At 46.7% G+C, this 21,167-nt stretch overlaps 2 protein-coding genes across 2 annotated transcripts; both read left to right on the top strand.

Moving 5' to 3' along the window:
- The first annotated feature begins 1,937 nt into the window (after window positions 1–1,937).
- esd (esterase D/formylglutathione hydrolase) lies at window positions 1,938–7,108 on the top strand. Its single transcript, XM_076030441.1, has 9 exons — window positions 1,938–2,083; window positions 2,609–2,683; window positions 2,919–3,007; window positions 3,090–3,188; window positions 4,297–4,421; window positions 4,512–4,631; window positions 4,888–4,986; window positions 5,069–5,236; window positions 6,913–7,108. Exons 2-9 carry the CDS (start codon window positions 2,616–2,618, stop codon window positions 6,991–6,993), a joined length of 849 nt encoding a protein of 282 aa, XP_075886556.1. The 5' UTR covers window positions 1,938–2,083; window positions 2,609–2,615; the 3' UTR covers window positions 6,994–7,108.
- A 162-nt stretch (window positions 7,109–7,270) lies between these two features.
- Window positions 7,271–21,092, top strand: LOC142891102 (rho GTPase-activating protein 15-like). Its single transcript, XM_076030440.1, has 13 exons — window positions 7,271–7,508; window positions 8,102–8,246; window positions 8,323–8,400; window positions 9,568–9,687; window positions 9,833–9,922; window positions 9,994–10,092; window positions 10,167–10,302; window positions 13,766–13,900; window positions 13,984–14,082; window positions 14,162–14,239; window positions 14,344–14,478; window positions 20,648–20,753; window positions 20,843–21,092. The coding sequence occupies exons 1-13, from the start codon at window positions 7,495–7,497 to the stop codon at window positions 21,024–21,026; spliced, it is 1,419 nt and encodes a 472-aa protein (XP_075886555.1). The 5' UTR covers window positions 7,271–7,494; the 3' UTR covers window positions 21,027–21,092.
- Window positions 21,093–21,167: the final 75 nt, after the last annotated feature.

Below are 21,167 nucleotides of genomic sequence, written 5' to 3'. Positions count from 1 at the left end.
GTTCAGGCAGGAAGTCAATGATTGGAAAACACGGTGGATCTGGTTGATTTACAACAACTCAATAAAGCAGATTTGACTTTAAATCTGAAACCACGATGAACAAAATGCATGCATACTTTAAATACCTGCATTTTGTATGATACCAGTAGTTCGGATTATTATAATTTTTCTTTTTTTACACAGAACAATTTTTAATATGATGGAAAAAAAATTTGAGAAAAAAACAGTCTTGAGAGAAACAATGCTGGCACTGCAATAAGACGGCAGATGCGTGTTTGGTGAAATAAGATAAGATGTGCGAGACGTGCTAGGATGTCGTAATCGAGCAGTTGTTTACGATAAGCACTGTAATGCCTTTTTCGTTTATGTTCGAATGTTCGATATGTACGCATTGGGTGCTGGCCCGGCTTGCCTGTCAATTTTAAAAAAAAGGTTTGCCCACCGCTGAGCTCCAACATTTAGCCAAAGTGTTAAACTTCAAGCTCCAGTGCGAAGCTGCAATGTTTGAAGTCCATTGTTAAACTACAGTTGTTTTTTTTTCCGTTAAGATACACTGTTAAGCAACTGTGTTTGGCTAGAATGTGTCGGATCAGCTCCTCTCTCCAGTGGTGGGTTTGTCCAATCATGCCCACGGCCAACCAATCGGCTGTCACTCTGCATCGTTTCCATCGCTACCCATCAACAGGATTTGACGACAGACAGAAGATGGCCGGCTGCCTTCCTTCTGCATGTTTGGAAGCTTCGCCCTCTCTTTGATGCTCTGGCTGAAGCTCCACCCCCTCTCTAATGCTCTCTGGTCTCCTTGATGATGAGCTGGACTGAAATTGGTCCTGCAGAGCTGCTGTCCTCCTAAATATCACCCGTCACTCTCACACCAGCGGTGCAGCTCCCGCTGTGTGTGTGTGTGTGTGTGTGTGTGCGTGTGTGTGTGTGTGTGTGCGCTGCGAGGGGGCGGATTCATATTGAATTTTGTGGAACGTTGTTGGGCTGACCTTTGACCCCAGTGCCACCACAGCATTATGAGATCCAGTGATGGATGAGACGGGACTGTTTAATAAGCAGCCTGATGATGAGAAGTGATAAATGGGGATGAGTTAACTCATTAAGTGGGCGGAGCCAGAGCCCGAGCTCACTTCCTGTTGGTGCGTCAGCTGACAGCAAGGGGGGGGGGGGTCACGGCGGCTCGTTCATTACAGCCGCTGCTTTAATGAGATCATCATTCATCAGAAGTTGCTGCTGGCTGAAGATCAGAGCCTTAAATCACTCTGGTTCTCCTCCTCGTCACTTATGCCCCCTAGTGGTGGAACAGCAGAAGACAAGGAGAGAGATCGGGTGTGCGGGGCCTGTCCACTGGCGAGCTGCTGTGAGTCGGTGCTGTGATGTTGTATTTGGCTGCTGAACACTAATCAGCTTCGGCTAAAGGTCACGGGGGTCAGAGTGGCCACCAGGGGGTGTCGGCTGGATGGACAGATGGAAGAAGACGTTTGACTCCTCCTGGAGCAGCAACTGACTCACTGACTCACTGACTGACAGGTGGGTGACTGAGGAGGGTGAGCCAGAGATTCACTGACTGAGGCTCAGCGAACTGATTATATAATAATAATAATAATAATAATAATAATAATAACTCTAATAAAAAAAATAAAAAAAATACACATATGTATGAAAATATGTGTATATATATATATATATATATATATATATATATATATATATATATATATATATATATATATATATATATGTATGTATGTATATATATGTATAGTAAGAAAGAAAGAAAGTTCACAGCAGAGAACTGCAGTGTTTTGTTTCATCATTTTTGTCTTTCACTCCTCACCTGTAAACTCCTCCAAAAGCCGAAAAGCCTCCTGTTGTTTTCTGCCGACGAACTGCTGCCATCTGGCGGCCGAGCGCGGGGCTACTTGCACGACGCGGACGGAAAGCGTTGGCGGCGGCGTCAGTTGTCTGACGTCACCACGTCGGCACGGCCGTTGGCGGACTGTGGACCAGCGGTGAGGTCAGCAGCAGCAGCAGCAGGTCGGGGATCTGTTCCAGTTTCCAGAGACTCCTGGTCGATCAGGTGCGTTCGGCTTCATTTTTTTTTTCCGGGACTGAGCCTCAGCGAAGACTCGATTGTTATTATTATTAATTAATAACCGCACATGACGTCATGCAGACCCAATCATGAAACTTTCTGCTGCGGGTTAATGTTAGCTGAGAGTCCAGACCGGACTGGACCTGTGTGTGTGTGTGCGCGTGTGACGTGGTGGACGTGCACATTAACCCGGTCCACGCGGTGTTTGGGGACAAACGCTGCGTTAATAAAGTTATGCGGTGTCTCGTTAACCCCGTGTGTGTGTGTGTGTGTGTGTGTGTGTGTGAGAGTGAGAGAGTTTGTTCACTGTGCTAACTTTTGCTAAGTGTGCTAACAGCTGACAGGTGAACGGCTATGCATCGATCTAAAGATCCTGAGAACGATCAGCATATTAGCATGTAGCGGAGCAGCAGAGGACTGCAGCGTTGTTGATTGCTCAGTGCCTGCCAGGTTCTATTTTGAACGCGCTTCCGGTTGGTGACCGGTGAGCTTTCTGCCCCCCCCCTGCAGCCTCCAGATGGCGCTCAAACTGGTGTCGTCCAACAAGTGTGCTGGAGGTTTCCAGAAGGTGTTTGAACATGACAGGTGAGACCTGAATCTCTCTCTCTCTCTCTCTCTCTCTCTCTCTCTCTCTCTCTCTCTCTCTCTCACACACACACACACACACACACACACACACACACACACACACACACACACACGGTTTCCACAGCTTTTCTTTGCGTCAATGCCAAGAGAGGTTATTGAAACAGCTGATCACAACTATAACTCTTTCTCTCTCTCTCTCTCTCTTTCTGTGTGTGTGTGTGTGCGTGCGCAGCTCCGAGCTCAACTGTAAGATGAAGTTCGGCGTCTTCCTGCCACCCAAAGCCGACAGCAGCAAGTGTCCTGTCCTCTACTGGCTCTCCGGTCAGTCCTGCCCTCTTCCACCTCTGGCAGGCGGAGCTTAGCTCAGCCTAGCGTGCTAACGGCGCTAATGATAACCCTGCAGGTCTGACGTGCACCGAGCAGAACTTCATCACCAAGGCGGCCAGTCAACTTCCTGCAGCCGAGCACGGCATCATCATCGTGGCCCCGGACACCAGCCCCCGTAACACACGCACACGCACACACACACACACACACACACTCTCTAACAAGAATACTCGCAGAGAAACACACTCAGTGAGTTTTCCATAGCCTTGCTTTGCATTAAAGCTAAGGAAGCTTTCCATAGCCGACCTTAGCTTTAATGCTAAGGAAGCTAGCCAGCTGTTTCCATATTCTTCCTTAGGTTAGGACAGAAAGTGCACCCCCGTCTAAAATCTCCCTCTCTCTCTCACACACACACACACACACACACACACACACACACCCTCAGGCCCTGTTTGCACTTGGTCATTTCATGCGTTTTTTGCTGATCAGATTACGAAAAACGCATGAAATGACCAAGTGCAAACAGTCCAAATCCGTTTTGACATCCGATCACCAAAACCACCTCCCGAGGTGGTTTTGGTGATCGCATCGCATAAAAACGCATTCGTCACGGACGTGCGAACAGAATGCGACTTCAGTCCACATTAACGACCGCCTACTCCACTCACCTCTCCCGTGTACGTACTTGGTCGGCGCCCCAACTTCCGGCGTCGTCATTATAAAGTTACAAACAAGAAGCGAAAACAAATCATTTTTGTTAGACTCGTTTATTATTAGCATGCTAATAAATGTCATTCCGGATTAGCGTATTTTGTCAGTGGAGCAGCGGTCGCAGTTTCCCCACATATGAGATTAAATGTGCCACTGTTGATCCGAAAATAAAGTCGTCGCCACTCTGTCCCACCAGTCGTTACTCCTCGTTCGGATCCATACGAGCTGCAGTAGAATTAAAACGAGTGACTTGATGTAGTCTGCAAACAGGAAGTTGATTCTTATTCGCTGTCATGTAAAACTCGCCGTGGTTTTGCGCTTTACTGCCCCCAGTCGTTAAAAACGGAAATGACGCATGTTGCATTTGCATAGGTTCGGCAGGGGGGGGAGGGTGTGATGCGATCACAAATGGCACGCTCGAGACGCATGTTAATGGCTAAGTGCGAACAGATGCTGCAAGATCCGTTCTCGTGATCCAATCACCCAAAACAGTTACAAGTGACCAAGTGAAAACAGGGCCTCAGTTGCAGGCACGCTGATCTTCCTCCTCCCCGTTTCCCATCATGCACCAGGTGGCTGTAACATCGAGGGCGAGGACGACGGCTGGGACTTTGGCACTGGCGCTGGGTTCTATGTGGATGCCACAGAGGAGCCGTGGAAGAACAACTACCGCATGTACTCCTACGTCACTGAGGAGGTGTGGCCTGATCAGATCCAAGTTCACCTCACCCACCCCCAGCTGAGCCTCGCCCACTCTCTGCTAACTCTGTGTGTGTTTGTGTCTCAGCTGCCCAAACTCATCAACGCCAACTTCCCCACCGACCCCGACAAGATGTCCATCAGCGGACACTCCATGGGAGGCCATGGGGCGCTGGTCTGCGCGCTGAGGAACCCTGGGAAATACAAGGTAGCAGGGCTAGCGGCTAACCTCATGCAGAAATGTCTCGATGTACAGAAGTGTGTGTGTGTGTGTGTGCGTGCGTGCGTGCGTGTGTGTCGTTTTAGACAATTGCACTTCTTGTCAAAGGCTCAGGTCTCCAAACACCAACCTCAGCTAATGCTGTTAGCTTAGCATTAGCTAAGGAAGGGTAATGGAAGTTAACGGGGATGCTGCTAAAACTCACTGTGTGTGTGTGTGTGTGTGTGTGTGTGTGCGTGCGCAGGCCGTGTCAGCCTTCGCTCCCATCTGCAACCCTGTGCAGTGCCCCTGGGGTCAGAAGGCCTTCTCGGGCTATCTGGGGTCTGATAGGACCACCTGGGAGGTGAGTGCCGCCCACCCGCCCCCCTCGTGCGACACATCGTTATCACAGTGGTCACGGTGACACCCCCCCTTTACCCTCCCAGGCTTATGACGCCACGACCCTGGCCGCCTCCTACTCAGGCCCCCGGCTGGACGTCCTGATCGACCAGGGCCGCGACGACCAGTTCCTGTCGGCCGGACAGCTGCTGCCCGACAACCTGCTGGCTGTCTGCTCCAAGGAGAACATCCCTGTGGTCTTCAGGCTGCAGGAGGTGTGTAGGGTGACCCAGAGTGACCCTGACTTACCTGAACCCAGTCTATCTCTACCCCAGTCAAACTGTAACAATCTAACCCAGTCCACATCTCAATTTAACCCAGTCTAACCCGAACCCAGTTTAACCAAGTCTAACCCATTCTCACCTCAGCCCAGTCAAACCCTACCCCAATATAACCCAGTCTAACTCTAACTCAGTTGAATACCATAATAACTCAAACCCAGTTTAACCCAGTCTAACTCTGACTCAGTTTAATACTACAATAACTCTAACCCAGTTTAACCAAGTCTAAGCCATTCTCACTTCAACCCAGTCAAACCCTACCCCAATATAACCCAGTCTAACTCTAACTCAGTTGAATACCATAATAACTCAAACCCAGTTTAACCCAGTCTAACTCTAACCCAGTTTAACCCATTCTCACTTCAACCCAGTCAAACCCTACCCCAATATAACCCAGTCCAACTCTAACCCAGTTAAACCCAGTCTAACTCTAACCCAGTTTAACCCATTCTCACTTCAACCCAGTCAAACCCTACCCCAATATAACCCAGTCTAACTCAAACCCAGTTTAACCCAGTCTAACTCTAACGCAGTCTAACCTAGTGGACATAGAGACAGAGAGGATCATGGTAGGTGTAGTTTAGGGCTGCAACAATTAGTCAAAGTAATCGATTACGTCGACAACATAAATTTGTCGATGCGAAATTGAAGCGTTGTGTTATTGTTATTGTAAATTGCTGAATGATAAAATCACACTCCGGCTGCTACATGCTCATTTGTACCTGCAGTGCTGTTCTGAGTGCTGAGGGCGATGTCACTCGTTGTTTACATCCTGCAAAAAACAGAGAAGTAGAATGGCTTATTTTCTGAAAAGGCTTGAAAACTCCGACCCAAAGTTTCTAAAGTTTGGGAATCTTTCGTACAAAATGAAACAGCAAAACGCGTTTGGTCCAAACTCTGTGAAGCTCACCTAGCATTCCCGGGTAGCACTCCGGTGATAAGAGAACGCCTTAAACACTGACACCCCGGAGTCGCTGTATCATCACGCACCGCAGAGAGGAGTTCACAAATAACATAGAGGATGGATATTTCGTAGTTATGTTTTGAATTACACGCTTACTTGTTAACCAATCATCAGCCTATGATGCAGAACAATACGTTTTTTCGCACGTCGGAAAAATATTGAACAAGCTTGTTTAGCGAACGATAGTTAACTTGGGTAAATTCGTACTTTATGGCAGTAATTAGTGAATTACAGCCCCTGACAATACTAGCGTCTATACTGAATTGTAGCACTCTTTCGCTTATCACTCACCAGCTGTGTTATTTTGGGCATATTCATTTGATATTTAAGTTGTGAGAACTCTTTTTAAGGTATTTAACTGTGATGAATGTTACATATAACCTTTAAATTGTGAATTAATATACCAATGATATTTCACGCTTCACGCTTTGATATTTCTTTAAAACGCGTACTGCCAGTACAACAGTATAACGCAGGTGTGAAGATTTAAGCAAGTTAGTTTAAACACAAGTCCAAAATAGGTGGTGAAAATAAAGAAGATAATTGTGACTAATCGAAAAAATGATTGATAGATCAGTTGACAACTTAAAGAGATGTTAATTGCAGTCCTAGTCCTGTGTTAACCGCTCTGCTGTTTTCCCTGCAGGGCTATGACCACAGCTACTTCTTCATCTGCTCCTTCATGGCCGAGCACGTCCGGCACCATGCCAAGTACCTCAACGCCTAGGGCCACGCCCCATGGAGGCCACGCCCCATTCGGGACTTCTCTGGGCTTCTCCTCCTTCTCTGGGGGAAATGTCAGTGTGCGCTGCAACCTTTCACAATAAAAGCCTATGCACCAATTGCTGTTGTGTTGTCTTCCTGCTGCATGGCACCTCCTGCTGGTGATCACACAGGTCACCCCTGCTGGTGATCACTCACATTACCCCCTACTGGTGATCCCTCATGACGCCCCCTGCTGGTGATCTCTCTCTCTCAGGTCGTACATCCTCCAGAGGGACGCTGCAGACAAAACAGTTTTTTTTCTTCTCACCGTTCTGCTGTGTGTGAGAGGCCACGCCCCCTCCAGCCGAGGTGGAAGTGAGAACGCGGTTAGCGTGGTTAGTGAGGTTAGCGTGCTGGTGACAGGAAGCCAGACGGTTGCAGCAGCAGCAGCAACAGCAGCAGTGAAGGAGCCTCGTGACGAGTCACTTCCTCTAACTGTCGTCTGCAAGTGGCGACGCTGCAAATGGCGACTTCGAGGTAAGTCAGTGTCCCGCCACTGTTTTCTTCTTCTTCTCCCTCCTTTTCTTCTTCTTCTTCTTCTTCTTCTTCTTCTTCTTCTTCTTCTTCTTCTTGCAAACTGCTGGACCGGTCCTGGTCCTGGGGTCGGGGTTGCTCGGTTTGCAGGAAGTAGACGGTGGCCCTGCTTCCCTGTGAGGCTGTGACCAGCAAGAGGTCTTGGACCAGACTGGACCAGACTGGAGCTCATCACCGCTCCACATGGTTTTTTTGCTTCACCTTCAGCCTGACTTCTTCTGAACTCACCGCTGGGGTTCCTTTGACTCCGGATGCAGCACTTCCTGGTTCCAGATCCCTGTCCTGCTGGACATCAGACAAGAGACTGGACACAGTCATGGCTCTGGTTCCTGGCCGTGGTTCTTGGCCCAGGTGCTGGTCCTGGTTTCTGCTGTGATGGGCCCACTGAGTGGGTGGAGCCATCTCGGTGCAGCTGAGCTGTAAACAGGAAGTGCTGCAGTGAGGGGAAGACAGGAAGCCTTGGGCTGTCCGTTGTGTGACGGTGTCGGTGAAGACGTCTACTGACCCTGTTGACCTTTGACCTGTGTCTGTGGCAGAACCCCCGGCATGCTGAGCACCGCCAAGCCTTCGTTGCCACAGCAGGCAGGCGTGCAGCTCCGGGTCAAGACCTCTGGGAGCCCAGCAGACCGGCTCAGCCAGTCCAGGTCCATGGTCCTCCAGGACCCCGTCCTCCAGAAACCAGTGAGCAAAGCGAGCTCTTCCGGCCAGGGGGTGGCGCCACTCCGTCTCTCACTAGTCACCTTTACGTTTTGTTTAGGTCACTCGCCACCGGAGGAACCAGTCGCAGCACGATGTCCTTGGATCAGCTGTGGGCGCCGAGATTGCTGAACCGCTGGTGAGTCCACCAGATGATCCACAAGTCACTTAGCAAGAACCCCACAACGACAACCGCTCAACACAAGGATGCTCTCCTTGTTCCAATGTTTTTGTCGTTGCAATGTCGTTCTTATGTTTTCTCGTCATTCCGATGTTCTCCTTGTTCCGATGTTCTTCACGTTCTGATGGCCTTCTCATTCTGATGTTCTCATTAGCTGCGTTTACATGGACACAAATAATCGGAATAAAGGCCCAATCAGATTAAAAATGCTTCACGTAAACACAGCAATCGGAAGATTCCGATCTGATACGATCCGTTCGGAACAAAATTTTATTCCGAACAAGAGAGGTGGTGTACGCCGATCGTTATTCCGAATGGCGTCCGTGTACACACCCATTCGGATCCTGTCCATGTGTGCTGCGTCTGCGTGATGCGTTGCCGCCTTTGCGGCAGCCTGTAATTTTTTTTCGCGAAACATAAACAAAACAGTAGACCAAATAAAACACCCGCTGGAAATGTTTGAAGGCCTGTGAACGAGTCGAGGACGTGCGGACAACGCGGCGTTTATTTACAACACAGGCGGAAGTACAGTTTCTTCTTCTACTACTATTTCCAGAAAATTAGACAAGTCTGTGCATGCCCAAATGATTCATCCTGATTAAACGCTTGGTGCATGTATACGCACGTCACGATTAGATCATTTTATTCAGTGTCCATTTAAACAGTGGATTTGGAATTTCTGGTCAACCAAGGTTTCGATCGGATTGGAGAAATGTGCGCATGTAAACATAGCTATTGTTCCAATGTTCTTGTCATTCTGACATTCTACTTGTTCGGATGTTCTTGTCATTCCAATGGCCTCATCATTCTGATGTTCTCATCGTTCCTGATGTTCTCCTTGTTCTCACAGTTGCGATATTGTCATCGGTCCGGTGTTCCTGTCCCAATGCTCTCATTGTTCTGATGTTCTCCTTGCTCCGATATGCTCACCATTCCGATGTTCTCGTCGCTGCTGATGTTCTCCTTGCTCCAATGTTTTTGTCGTTCCAATGTTCTGCTTGTTCCAATTTTCTTGTCGTTTGAATGGTCTCATCATTCCAATGTTTTCATCATTCCAATGTTCTAAATTTTACGATGTTCTCATCGTTCCGATGTTCTCCTTTTTCCGATGTTCTCTGCCTCCAGCTCAGGGGGGAACACCTGAACATGACCCGGATCCTGGAGGGTGGCAGGAAGCTGCGGAAGAACTGGACCAGTGTCTGGAGCATCTTGACCTCGGAGCAGCTGCTGCTCTACAAGGAGGAGGTGGGCGGGGCAGGGTGATGATGTTGTGGCGGTGAGCGGGGCTGAGTGATGACGTCATGGCGGGGGGAGGAGGAGCAGCCTGAGACTGATGCCTCCTCTGTCTTGTCTCTGTTTTGGGGGCGGGGCTATGTGACGTGGCCGTCAGAAAAAAGGAAGCAAGGCGGACACGGTGCAGCTCTGCGGCGCTGTGATTGGCTGGACAATGGACAAGTCCAGCAGGAAGAACGTCTTCCAGGTGACAGTGCGGCCAAGTGGGCAGAGCCACGGCGCCTGTCTCCAGACTCTGACGGGCTGTTTGGCTTCCAGATCACGACCAGCACAGGAAATGAGCTCCTCCTGCAGGTGGACAACTACTCCACCGCCCTCAAGTGGTATGACGCCATAAAGACCGCCATCCACGCCTCTGTAAGCTCCGCCCCTTTTCCTCCTCTTCTCTCTGGCTGTTGGTTCCGCTTGAGCTCCTCCCCTCTCTGCTACAGACCAGAGCCGACGTAGGTTCTCCTCTGCGGAGGTCCAGCAGCACCGAGTACCTGCCCAGACACGGCTCCCTACCGGGACGGGGCTCTGCCTCCCCGAGCGCCAAGCAGCGGAACTCGATCAACAGGCGCTCCATCAGTGAGTACCTCTTCCAGAACTAGTCTTCAAATTATGGCGTTCAACTACAGTGTCAAACTACAGTGTTTAAACTGCAGTGTTAAACTACAGCAATAAACTGCAATGTTTAGCTAGTGTTTCAACTATAGTGTTAAATATTGTGTTTAGTGAGTTTTTAAACTACAGCATTAAACCACTTTGTTGAAATAATTGATGTTTTTTCTAGGGATGTTACGATCACATTTATCACATTTTTTTTGGCCCCAATCCGATCCCGATTTTTTTTTAATGAGTAATCGCCGATCCCGATTTTAGAGAGCCCCTAAAAAGGGACACAGAATTGGTTTTTTTTTTGCTCCCAGATTATTATTATTTTTTAATTAGTTTGATGTGCTAAACATCTACGCGAGCACGTGAAACTTATAAGCGCTCTCTTAAAAGTTTTACGCGAGCACGCAAAGTTGTTCTCTGTGAGCACAGGAAACTTTTATGTGAGTGCGTAAACATATTATGAAGCATATGGGATACATATACGGTCAGGTATATTTTGTGAATTAAGGAAGGTGGTCACATCCTCTGCTACAAAATCTGTCCGGCCACGGGATCTGTTATTGACTGCCGACGATGTCGCATACGGCAACTCTATTAGGACACACTACATTGCAGACGATAGATAGATAGATAGGTAGATAGATGTAATTTAAATATGTATGATTATATATAGATAGACATAATAGATAGATATAATATAATTATATCTACCTATATATAATCGTCTCTCTGTCCGTCCGTCCGTCCGACTGCGATTTAGTTTGTCCTAATAGAATTGCTGTATGTGACATCGTCGCCAGTCAATGACAGTTTACCACGACATTGAAATCGTCGGTCCCCAGACAGATCCCATAGCCGGACAAATTATGTACTTAAACCACACTTGTTCCATCAGGTGACGGACATGGCAGCAGAGGTGGATTTGACCACCTTCCTTAAATCACGAAATATACTCGAAAGTATATGTATATGTATAAGTTTATGTGCTCGCATAAAAGTTTCACGTGCTCATGTAGAACAATCTTGCGTGCTTGTGTAAAACTTTTAAGTGAGAGCTTATAAGTTTTATGTGCTCGCGTAAAACCTTTACGCGAGCACGTAAAACTCATTTAAAAAAAAACAACCATCTGGGAGCAAAAAAAAAAAATATTGTGTCCCTTTTTCGGGGCTCCGGATGATTTTTTTCCCCGATCCAATCTTTTTTCTTATCTAGAATAAACTGAATCCATTGGATTCAGACTTTTCTCTTTGCATTGCAAAATAAATTGGATCGTTGGCTTCAATGATCAATCCATACGTTGCTTTTCCTCACCGTTTTGTTTATTTTACAAATTGAAGAACACAGTGAGCATAATATAAATAATATATAAATGAAATTAAAAATAATGATGTAAAATTGTGCGCGACGCTGAAAACTTCCAGTTAGTGTTGCGCAGTTGGCCACGTGTGTGGGATTTCTTTTTGTTAGTTTGGACCTATTTGTTAGAATTGTCACCCTCCGACGCACCGGCCGTGGAAATAGATGTGCGAGGATTTTTGCCTTTTTTAAACTTTCATTCGAAAAAATGTTTAAATTGTATTGAAATCTTTTAACAGAACATATTTTTACACAACAATCAATAAAGTGCAAGATGGATGGCTTTTTACAAAGGAATTAAAGAAATAAAGCTGATAAGAACAAGCAATCCTGATTCATAGCCTACTCTACGCAAGCTTCGCCTCCAGCACACAGTTGTTGTGAATGGGTTGCACAATAGTTTTGCCTGCTGTTATGATGAACGCAAACTCTATGGAAAAAAACGTGAGTTTGCAACGAAAATAAAGTTACGTTCAAGACAACTCCGAATTACGGGGCTAACCCCGTCCTGTATCAATTCAAAACCTCGTGCCTCGTAATAGCTCGTAGCGTGGGTCCAAGAATTTCAACAGCCGATGAAAGCCAGCGCTCTGTACCACGGCAATGGGCGGGTCGTCTAAAGCAACAAACTCTGTGAGTCTTTGGGTAATCATCCTGGCCTTCTCTCCACCGTGAGGAAACTTGTGTTTTCTTAACACGAAGGGCGGAAACATTCGACCTCAATACGTCACGTCCGTTCGGAGCACGGCACTGATGACTAGTATAGGGCAGAAATGCGCCCCTTACTTATACATTGCGGACTATAAATGTATCACGTTCTTGATACATTTCAAGACCAGATCTGGGATTTTCAATGCAGATTGGCCGATCACCGATATAATAAGATATACTAAATCGTGATACCGATCCGATCCAAATGATAGGATTGGGAAATCGCTAGTTTTTTTCTTTTTCAACAAACATGCAAATTTTAAGATGTTACTTTTCGTACCTTGACATGTTTCGACGGTAGCTTCCGTGTACACATTGCACATAACCTACAGTCATCGGAGCGCTGCACGAACGGACAGCCATCATAACAGATTCTGAGGACACAGCAAAAAGAACACCAACACATACAGAATGCACTCAAAACAAGTCAGTATCCACACTGACAAGGTGTGCGGCAAGTAAAGGAAAACCAGCAAACAAGAGCGAAGAAAGGGAAAAAAACACCAGAAAACAATGGAGTGGTGACACACTTGTACATGAGAGGTGCTCGTCCGCCACAAAGATAAAATCAAGCAAGACAAAAAATGCAATGTAATGTATAAGATTCCATGCCTTTCATGCAACAAGACATGCATCGGAGAGACAGGGAGGAGTTTCAATACGTGCAAAAAGGAGCACCAAACAAAATGTGAAAAAGACGGCACAGAGACAAACAAGATCAATAAAAGACAAAGCACAACCAGAGAACAAATCCGGATCAAATCAGCAGTAACAGTCACTGTTAATCACCGCAGAAGGGGAAATCGTAATGGATTGGGACAACTCCAGAGTTACAGTACAGGAAAACAACAAGCACCTCCACTGGAGCAGGGAGGTAATTGAAATAGGAAAACGAAGCCGGAGGATGATGAACAGGGACGAGAGAGCACATATGCTCTCCTATCCGTAGAGCTGAAGTCCTGGAAGAGAGGAGCGGAATGACAGTGGGAGGTCCCACCTGTCGAAACACCTCTGTGAAACCAGGTGATAAATAAGTGTCACACAACACCACCCAGGTGACCTTCTGAGAAAGATGGAAGCTACCGTCAAAACATGTCAAGGTACAAAAAATAACATCTTAAAGTAGAATGTCTGTTATAAAAGAAAAAAAGTTAATAATCATATATACCTCATGTAGACACAATGAACCTCAGGCAGTTACTTTGTTTAAACTACAGTGTTAAACTACAGTGTTACGGACGCACCATCAGTGAGTATTGGTTCCAGAGACCCTCCCCCAGACTGAAGGCCAGCCACCAAGGGGCTTCTCTGACCCTGTCTGACCTCGTCACCCTGTCTGACCCCTGACCCCTCCTCCTCCTCCAGATATGTTCGGCAGCTCCAAGCTGAAACACAGCTCCTCTGACAGCTCCGACAGGAGTGGCGTGAAGAACCGGCTCAAGAAGTTCATCATTAGAAGGCCGTCCATGAAGACCCTGCAGGAGAAAGGCCTGATTCAAGGTCCCTCCCCCGCCCAGTCCCACTCAGCCACACCCCTCTGATGATGTCACCGGATTAATGAACGGGTCATGTGATCTCCTCAGATCGCGTCTTCGGCTGCCAGCTGTCGACGCTGTGTGAGCGGGAGGGAAGCACGGTGCCGCGCTTCCTGCAGGCGTGTGTGGACGCCGTGGACAAGCGAGGTAGGTGTGGCCCTCTGATGCTCAGTGTGGCACCCCCCCGATGGTCAGTGGCGCCCCCTGATGGTCAGTGTGTCTCCAGGTCTGCAGATGGATGGGATCTACAGAATCAGCGGGAACCTGGCCACCATCCAGAAGCTGCGCTTCATCGTCGACCAAGGTTTACCCCGCCCCCTCGGCCACCCCGGCCGCATGTTGCACTGGTTGACGCGTCAGGTGTTGGCGGAGAAGTGACACTGCCGTGTGCTCTGTTTCGCCCCCTAGAGGAGCCGCTGGACCTGGACCACAGCCAGTGGGAGGACATCCACGTGGTGGCCGGAGCTCTCAAACTGTTCTTCAGAGAGCTTCCGGAGCCGCTGTTCCCCTCCTGGATCTTCCAGCAGCTGGTGGAGACCCTCAGTGAGTCTCTCTGTCTCTCACACACACATTATAAGTACTTTATTTATGTCCACGTATATACAAAGTGCAATAAGGACATAAATACTATCAGTGCAAATAAATCATTGTCAGTCAATTAGATACATTTGTGCTTGTAAAATAGTTAATGTATGCATACAATCACGAGGCTAACAGACAGCAACACTGTGATACATCATCCACTCTAAGGGTACAAAAAGCAGCACCTTCTCCTTACTGCGCGGCTGCCAATGATAGCAGATATAGAGCAATATCTTGTTAGCTGTTTAGCCTTTCTCTGAGAGATACCAGCCATGTGAAGGCCTCTGACCACTACTTTGTGCACATGACCTAGGCTACCAAATATAAAAATTGAAAGTTTACATCCATAGCCCAGCTGAAAAATGGTCTGTTTGAGCTGTTTATATTTTAGCAACTTGGTTAAGAAGGCTTCTTCCAGGCTGTGCTCAAAGGTACAGCCAACCTCAAGAATGAGCACCTCACCACTACTCTCCTTAACCACCACAACACCCCCCTCATGTCTTTGGTTGTTGGTTGTCTTTGGTCTACCCATGGGGGTGCTGCACCATGGATATGGATGGCACTGGCGCGGGTGCCGGGGCGCTCTGCACGTTGGTGTTGGGGCCTCCTGTCTGACTGGGCTGGGGCAGTCCCCATGGTGGCGCCCCCTGCAGACATGAACCGTCACTCCTCTCGGTGTGTGTGCCCCCCAATGGTAGTCCTTCCTCACCTCAGAGCTTAGTGTCAAGCCATGTCTTCTCAATGATAGTCTGCGTTTGGGTGTGAGTATGTGAGCCTGTGTCTGTGTATGGGTATGACTGTGTGCTTGTGCTGGTGTGATTGTGTAGGTGTTCGTCTCTGTATTGGAGTGTGTGGGAGGTTTGGGTTTGTTTTAACCCTTGTGTCGTCTTACAGGTCAAAAGTGAACTTGCATTTGACCTGCACGTGCACTCTTGATCTGCAGCTAACCCCTCACATCACACAAACTCCCAAACAAAACAAAAAACAATCTTAGACATAAAAACTAATTCAGTATAGAGGATATAAAACATGGTCATCACCTGCCGGAGACACACAGAGACTGCGGCAGTATCACGCAAATAATGGGTAGTTCAGGTGGAAAGGAAAAAGTGATAGAAGCTCCACCTGCAAAGAGCAACAATCCCTTTAAAGGGAGAGAAAGATCTCCCTCAGCGGCCTAGGCCTGTAGCAGCATAACTGACGGTGGTTGAATTCTAACTGTAAGCTTTATTGAAGAGGAAGGTGTTAATTCTACTCTTAAATAAACTAACGGTGTCCGCCCCCCCACACAAAGCTGAAACTCCAACCCCCTGATCTAATTTTAGAGACTTTACAAGCTACCAAAAGTCCTGAATTCTCAGAGCGAAGCACTCTTAGAGGATGATAAGGTTCAATAGCTTCTTCAATGTAGGAAGGAGCCTGAGAGTGAAGAGCTTTGTCAGTTATTAGCAAGATCTTACATCCAATTCTAGATCTAACTGGAAGCCAATGTAAAGATGCTAAAACTGGTGTAATGTGCTGACTCCTCCTAGTCCCAGTAAGTAGACGTGCAAAAAGCTCCTGTGTCAATTGTAAGGGAAGATTTTGGGCACCCTGATAATATGGAATTGCAGTAATGTAGCCTAGAAGTAACAAAAGCATGAATGATTTTTTTTCTGCATCTTTAAAAGATAAAAAAATTCTAATTTTAGCAATATTTCTTAAATGGAAAGAAAGCTGTCCTTGCTACGTTCTGAATATGGGAGTTGAATGTCAAGTCCTGATCGAAAATGACCCCAAGGTTTATTACAGCTTCATTTGAGGCAAAAGTGGTATTGTTTAAGCTAATGTGACCATTGGAAATTTGTCTCTAAGCTCCCTTGGGTCGACAATAATAACCTCAGTTTTGCTGGTATTGAGCATCAAAATCTTTTGCGTCATCCAAGTTTTGATGTCACTTAAGCAAGTTTCTAATTTAGCTAATGATGTGCTTCATCGGCTTTAAATGACAGATTTAACAGTGTATTGTCCGCATAACAGCGGAAACTGATGTTATGCTGTCTAACGATGTCACCAAGAGGTAACATGTAAATGCTAGAGAAGAGGAGCGGTCCAAGAACAGACCCTTGAGGGACTCCATGACTAACCCTCTAATGTTCTGATGAGTGATTATGAACATACACAAATTGAATGCGGTCAGAAAAATAAGATCTAAACCAATTTAAGGCTTGATCTTTAATGCCAATAACATCCTCTAGTCTTCTAAGAAGAACCTATAACACCTGGTGTTATACTGTAGGTTTAATATGGGCATGTTCCCTCATACTAATTGCCAATGGTGCAAGAGCCATAGCAAAGAGGAACGGCGAGAGGGGGCACCCCTGCCGCGCCCCCCCCCCCGCAGATGGAAGGAGGGTGACCTGTCCAGATTAGTGAGAACGGCTGCTGTAGGTTGAACATATAGCATGCATACCCAGGAAATAAAGGATTGACCTTGACCAAACCCCTTATCAGACATGGCCACTCCACCTAGTGAAAAGCTTTCTCCGCATCTAGACACAGGATAGCTTGCTTGGAAAATTTGTTGAAAGGATTATACATAACTTTCATAACACGTCTAATATTAAAGAAGGATAATTGATTCGGGATGAAACCCGATCGGTATGAATGATGGATTCTATACACTTACACTTACACAATCCATTTGCAAGTACTTTAGTGAGTATTTTAAAATCAATGTTAAGCATGGAGATTGGACATTATAACAAAGGCTCTGTTTCAGCTCTGTCCTGCTTCAGCAAGAGTGATGTGTTGGCTTCATACAAGGTTGGAAGAAGTCTTTTATAGTGGAAAATCATCCTGTGTAAAATTGGGGTTATCTGATTTGCAAATTTCTTATGAAATTCAATGCTAAAACCATCTGGTCCCGGGCTTTTCCCGTTTTGCATTGATCTAATAGAGTCTGTTCGATCACCTTATTTTCTAGTGTTGTGCTGACGATCCGCGTGTTTGCTTAATGAAGAGTTTTAGGAGAAGAATGCTGATTTTATCTTTAGTATGCAAACTCAGAATACAAGTATACAGAGCTCTGGGTCGAGTTCAAGCCTAACATCAACAAGTGCTATCAGGTCCTGAAGCCTGACTGACTCTTTGTCCCCTGATCAGTTTATTTTAGATAGAAAAGATCCAGTTGTTCTTGCAGGTGCGCTCAGATTACGCCCTCCTCTGATTGGCTGTCTGGTCTCCGCACCCCAGTCTCATTGGATGTTGTTTGTTCCCAGATGTAGGCTGAGCTCCGCCGAGGTAGAGATGCTTGGTAGGGTAGATGCTGGATCCTCTCTCGGCCTGGGTCACTTAGGGTCACTGTTTTACGTTGGACGTGTTCCTGTCTCTTCTCTTAGGTATCATGTTACTCTGCACTGAATTTTATAGAGTATGTTAAGCATAGATTACCCATCTTTAAGAATACATTGACTTGTTTGTTTGTTTGTTTGTAATCTAGTCTTGGTATGTTTAGGTTTTTAACCAATTATCCACATCACCTGTAGCTTTGGATCTGTAATGCTCCTCATAATACTCTTTAAAGCATTGATCAAAGGGTTGGCGGTTCAAATCCCGGCTCCAACTGTCCACATGTCTGAAGTGTCCTTGGGCAAGACACTGAACCCCAACTTGCTCCCAATGGGGCTGGCAGCGCCTTGTATGGCAGCAGCCACCCATGTATGTATGTGTGTGTGTATGAATGTGTGTGTGAGATGGGTGAATGAGAGACCATTGTAAAGCGCTGGCCTGTTGTCCTCTAAGCTGATGAGCTAGAAGTGTGTGTGAGGTTTGTCCCTGAGCTCGAAATACTTCCTCCTAAGTCGCAGAAGCAACTCAACATGCGTACTCTGTAACGATGAAATAATTATATGTAATTATAAGTTATATTTCCAACATTTACTGTAAATAGGGGAGTAATGGAGAGGGGGGATGGCAGTTTTACAGGGGGGGGTGATTGTTTTTATTTCAGGGGGGATGCCATCCGCCCTCAATCCCCCTCAACTCGACTACTGCTTCCAGGAGTCGGGCACTCTTTTATTCTGCGAGCAAGCATTAAAAATAGATGTTAATATACCTGGGTGCGTGGCTTTGAGAGACTTGTATGTAATGCCGTCCATGCCACTTGCTTTATGGTTAGGTATGCGCAGTATCCGGGAGACAAGCTGGCTCCGTATAGAAAATAGCTTTGTGCCATTGTGGTACTGGAAGTGCATCGTTAATTGACGTTTCCCCCTGACACTTTTGTTGATAATACAGCTACATTTGTTCACAGTTACCAGGGCATGGAGGGTTGTTGGGATATTCACTGTTGTTCAGAACAATCTGGATGGCCTTTGATCATTTTGTTTGTTGATCAACAGTTTGTTTTGGCTCACCGTCCTCCTCCATTGGCCTACTCCTCATGTCGTTAACGGCGGCTGCACAGTCTCGCGGAGGAACTGCAATTGCGATTAAATCCAGGCGGTAATCAGCGCCGGTGTTGTTGCCTCGGGGGTTGGTCCTTTCACCAGGAACTTTTTCAGAACTCGAGCAGAGTATTTCAGGAGTGGGAAGCCAAGCGATTGTCCACAGTGATTCGCCGTTGTAAAAACTCAGCTCCTGAAGAAAATTCCATTCAAGAGGGTTACGACTTGGATCCACTTTGCAGAGTCTCTCGAAGTGTTTCTCGTCGCAGTGTTCCGAGTCCAAGCTTTTCCTAAAAGCTCTCTCACGGGCTTGAAAATCCGACCACTGCTGCTCATTCAGGGGCTGCACTGTGTCAGAGAGGTCCGTGTGTTGCGGCAACTCCATGCCTGCCAGATGAAACCACTGCTTACCACATTCACTCACTTGCACCTATTTTACAGTCGACTGATTCTTTTTCACACTGTTTAATTTGCACTGTTTATAGCCGTGCACAAAGCCTTTTCCTTTCTTTCCTTTATTATTTTTTGCATGCTTCTTTTTATTTGCGCTATTGTACAGTCATGAGGTTGAATGGAGCACTGTTGTGAACAAAATTCTAATTCAGCTTTGCCGTTGGATTGTGGGGGAGCCACTGTTGTTGGTAGAGTCTCCCACTTCGCAGTGTTCGTGTTGTCCGGAGTAAACTCCACAACAACATATTGCACTTGACTACATGTACGACAGGGGTGTGGTTAGATCTTTAGAATGGTGCACTCTTCACTTCACCTGCTGTCATGCAGCCACCGCCATGACACACACACACATACACACACACACACACACACACACACACACACACACACACGCGCACACACACAACTACAATGCAACAAGTTCAAGCCACAGTGTTAAGCTACAATGTTAAACTACTGTGTTAGGCTCAATTGTTTAAACTACAGTGTTAAAGAACAGTGTTAAGATAGTGTTACCCCCAATTTGCACCAAAAGTGCCTGGTAAAAATGTGGCTGTTTATTTTTTCAGGCTAGAATTAGAATCATTCAGGCATTTTGGTTTGTCTATGTGCTGTATTTTACTGTGAAAACGTCGACGTGACGTATCGGCTTCAACGCTGTTCAGTTCGGCTGTCAAATAAATCAGATTTCACTTTAAACCTGAAACTATAATGAACAAAATGCAGGTATACTTTAAATACCTGCATTTTGGATGATACCAGCAGTTCGGTTTTTCATTATTTTTCTTTTCTACACACAGCGATACTTCAGACCCAGTTGGGACGAGCAAAATAGTTCTGTTTCACTGTTGTTTTCTTTAAATAGACACAAAATAACCTGGGTTGTCACGCGATCTTGCAATCCTCGCATGAACCGATCGAGCCGCCGTGCGAGATGCCCCGCTTGGAAATGCGTTCGGTCTGCGCACGTGCTGCGGACGCTTTTGCTGTAAATTGGGGGTGATGCTACAGTGCTAAAGGACAGTGTTGGGATATTTTTTAAATTACACTGTTAAACTACAAAGTTATGCTACAGCGCTTTAGGACAGTGTTAAGATATAATGTTTAAACTGCAGGGTAAAACAATAGTGTTAGTGTTACGATACTGTTACGCTGCAGCGCTAAACAACAGTGTTAAGTTAAAATGTTTACATTACAGTGCTAAACTAAAACATTTAACTACAGAGTTTCGACTGGCATTCTTTCCACAGGAATCAAGGAGGACCAGCAGAAAATTCAGGCCGTGAAGAAACTGGTCCAGCAGCTGCCGCCACCCAACCTGGACACCATGAAGGTTCTGTTCAGCCACCTGCTCAGGTACACCTGAACTCACTTGTTCTCACCTGGGCGGCCACTGCGACCAACCACTGACCTGACTCCTCCTTTGGTATGTGGTTCCACCTCAGGGTTCTGGCGTTCTCCACCAAGAACCTGATGTCAGCCCAGAGCCTCAGCATCGTCTTCGGCCCCACCCTCATGTGGACGGAGCAGGATGCCGGCAACATGGCGGTCAACATGGTTTACCAGAACCAGATCGTGGAGTTCATCCTGATCGAGAGCAGGCAGATCTTCGGCCTGGACAGGAAGTGACTTTGGTGCTGCCTGCTGCTGATGGACTGTGATGTGAAATAAACAGATGGTTCTCCCGCTCGCAAACCAGTCTGACGAGCTTTTCTTTCAGGGGCCCCCACCCACTTTTACTGCTCCATTGATATTTCCTATCGCATCTGA

The sequence above is a fragment of the Nelusetta ayraudi genome, unplaced genomic scaffold (assembly GCF_046127955.1).
Source record: "Nelusetta ayraudi isolate G7.1 ecotype Tasmania unplaced genomic scaffold, CSIRO-AGI_Nayr_v1 ptg000028l, whole genome shotgun sequence".
NCBI lineage: Eukaryota > Metazoa > Chordata > Actinopteri > Tetraodontiformes > Monacanthidae > Nelusetta > Nelusetta ayraudi.
Note: the sequence above shows the minus strand (reverse complement) of the source record. Positions and strands in the feature narration are given on the sequence as shown.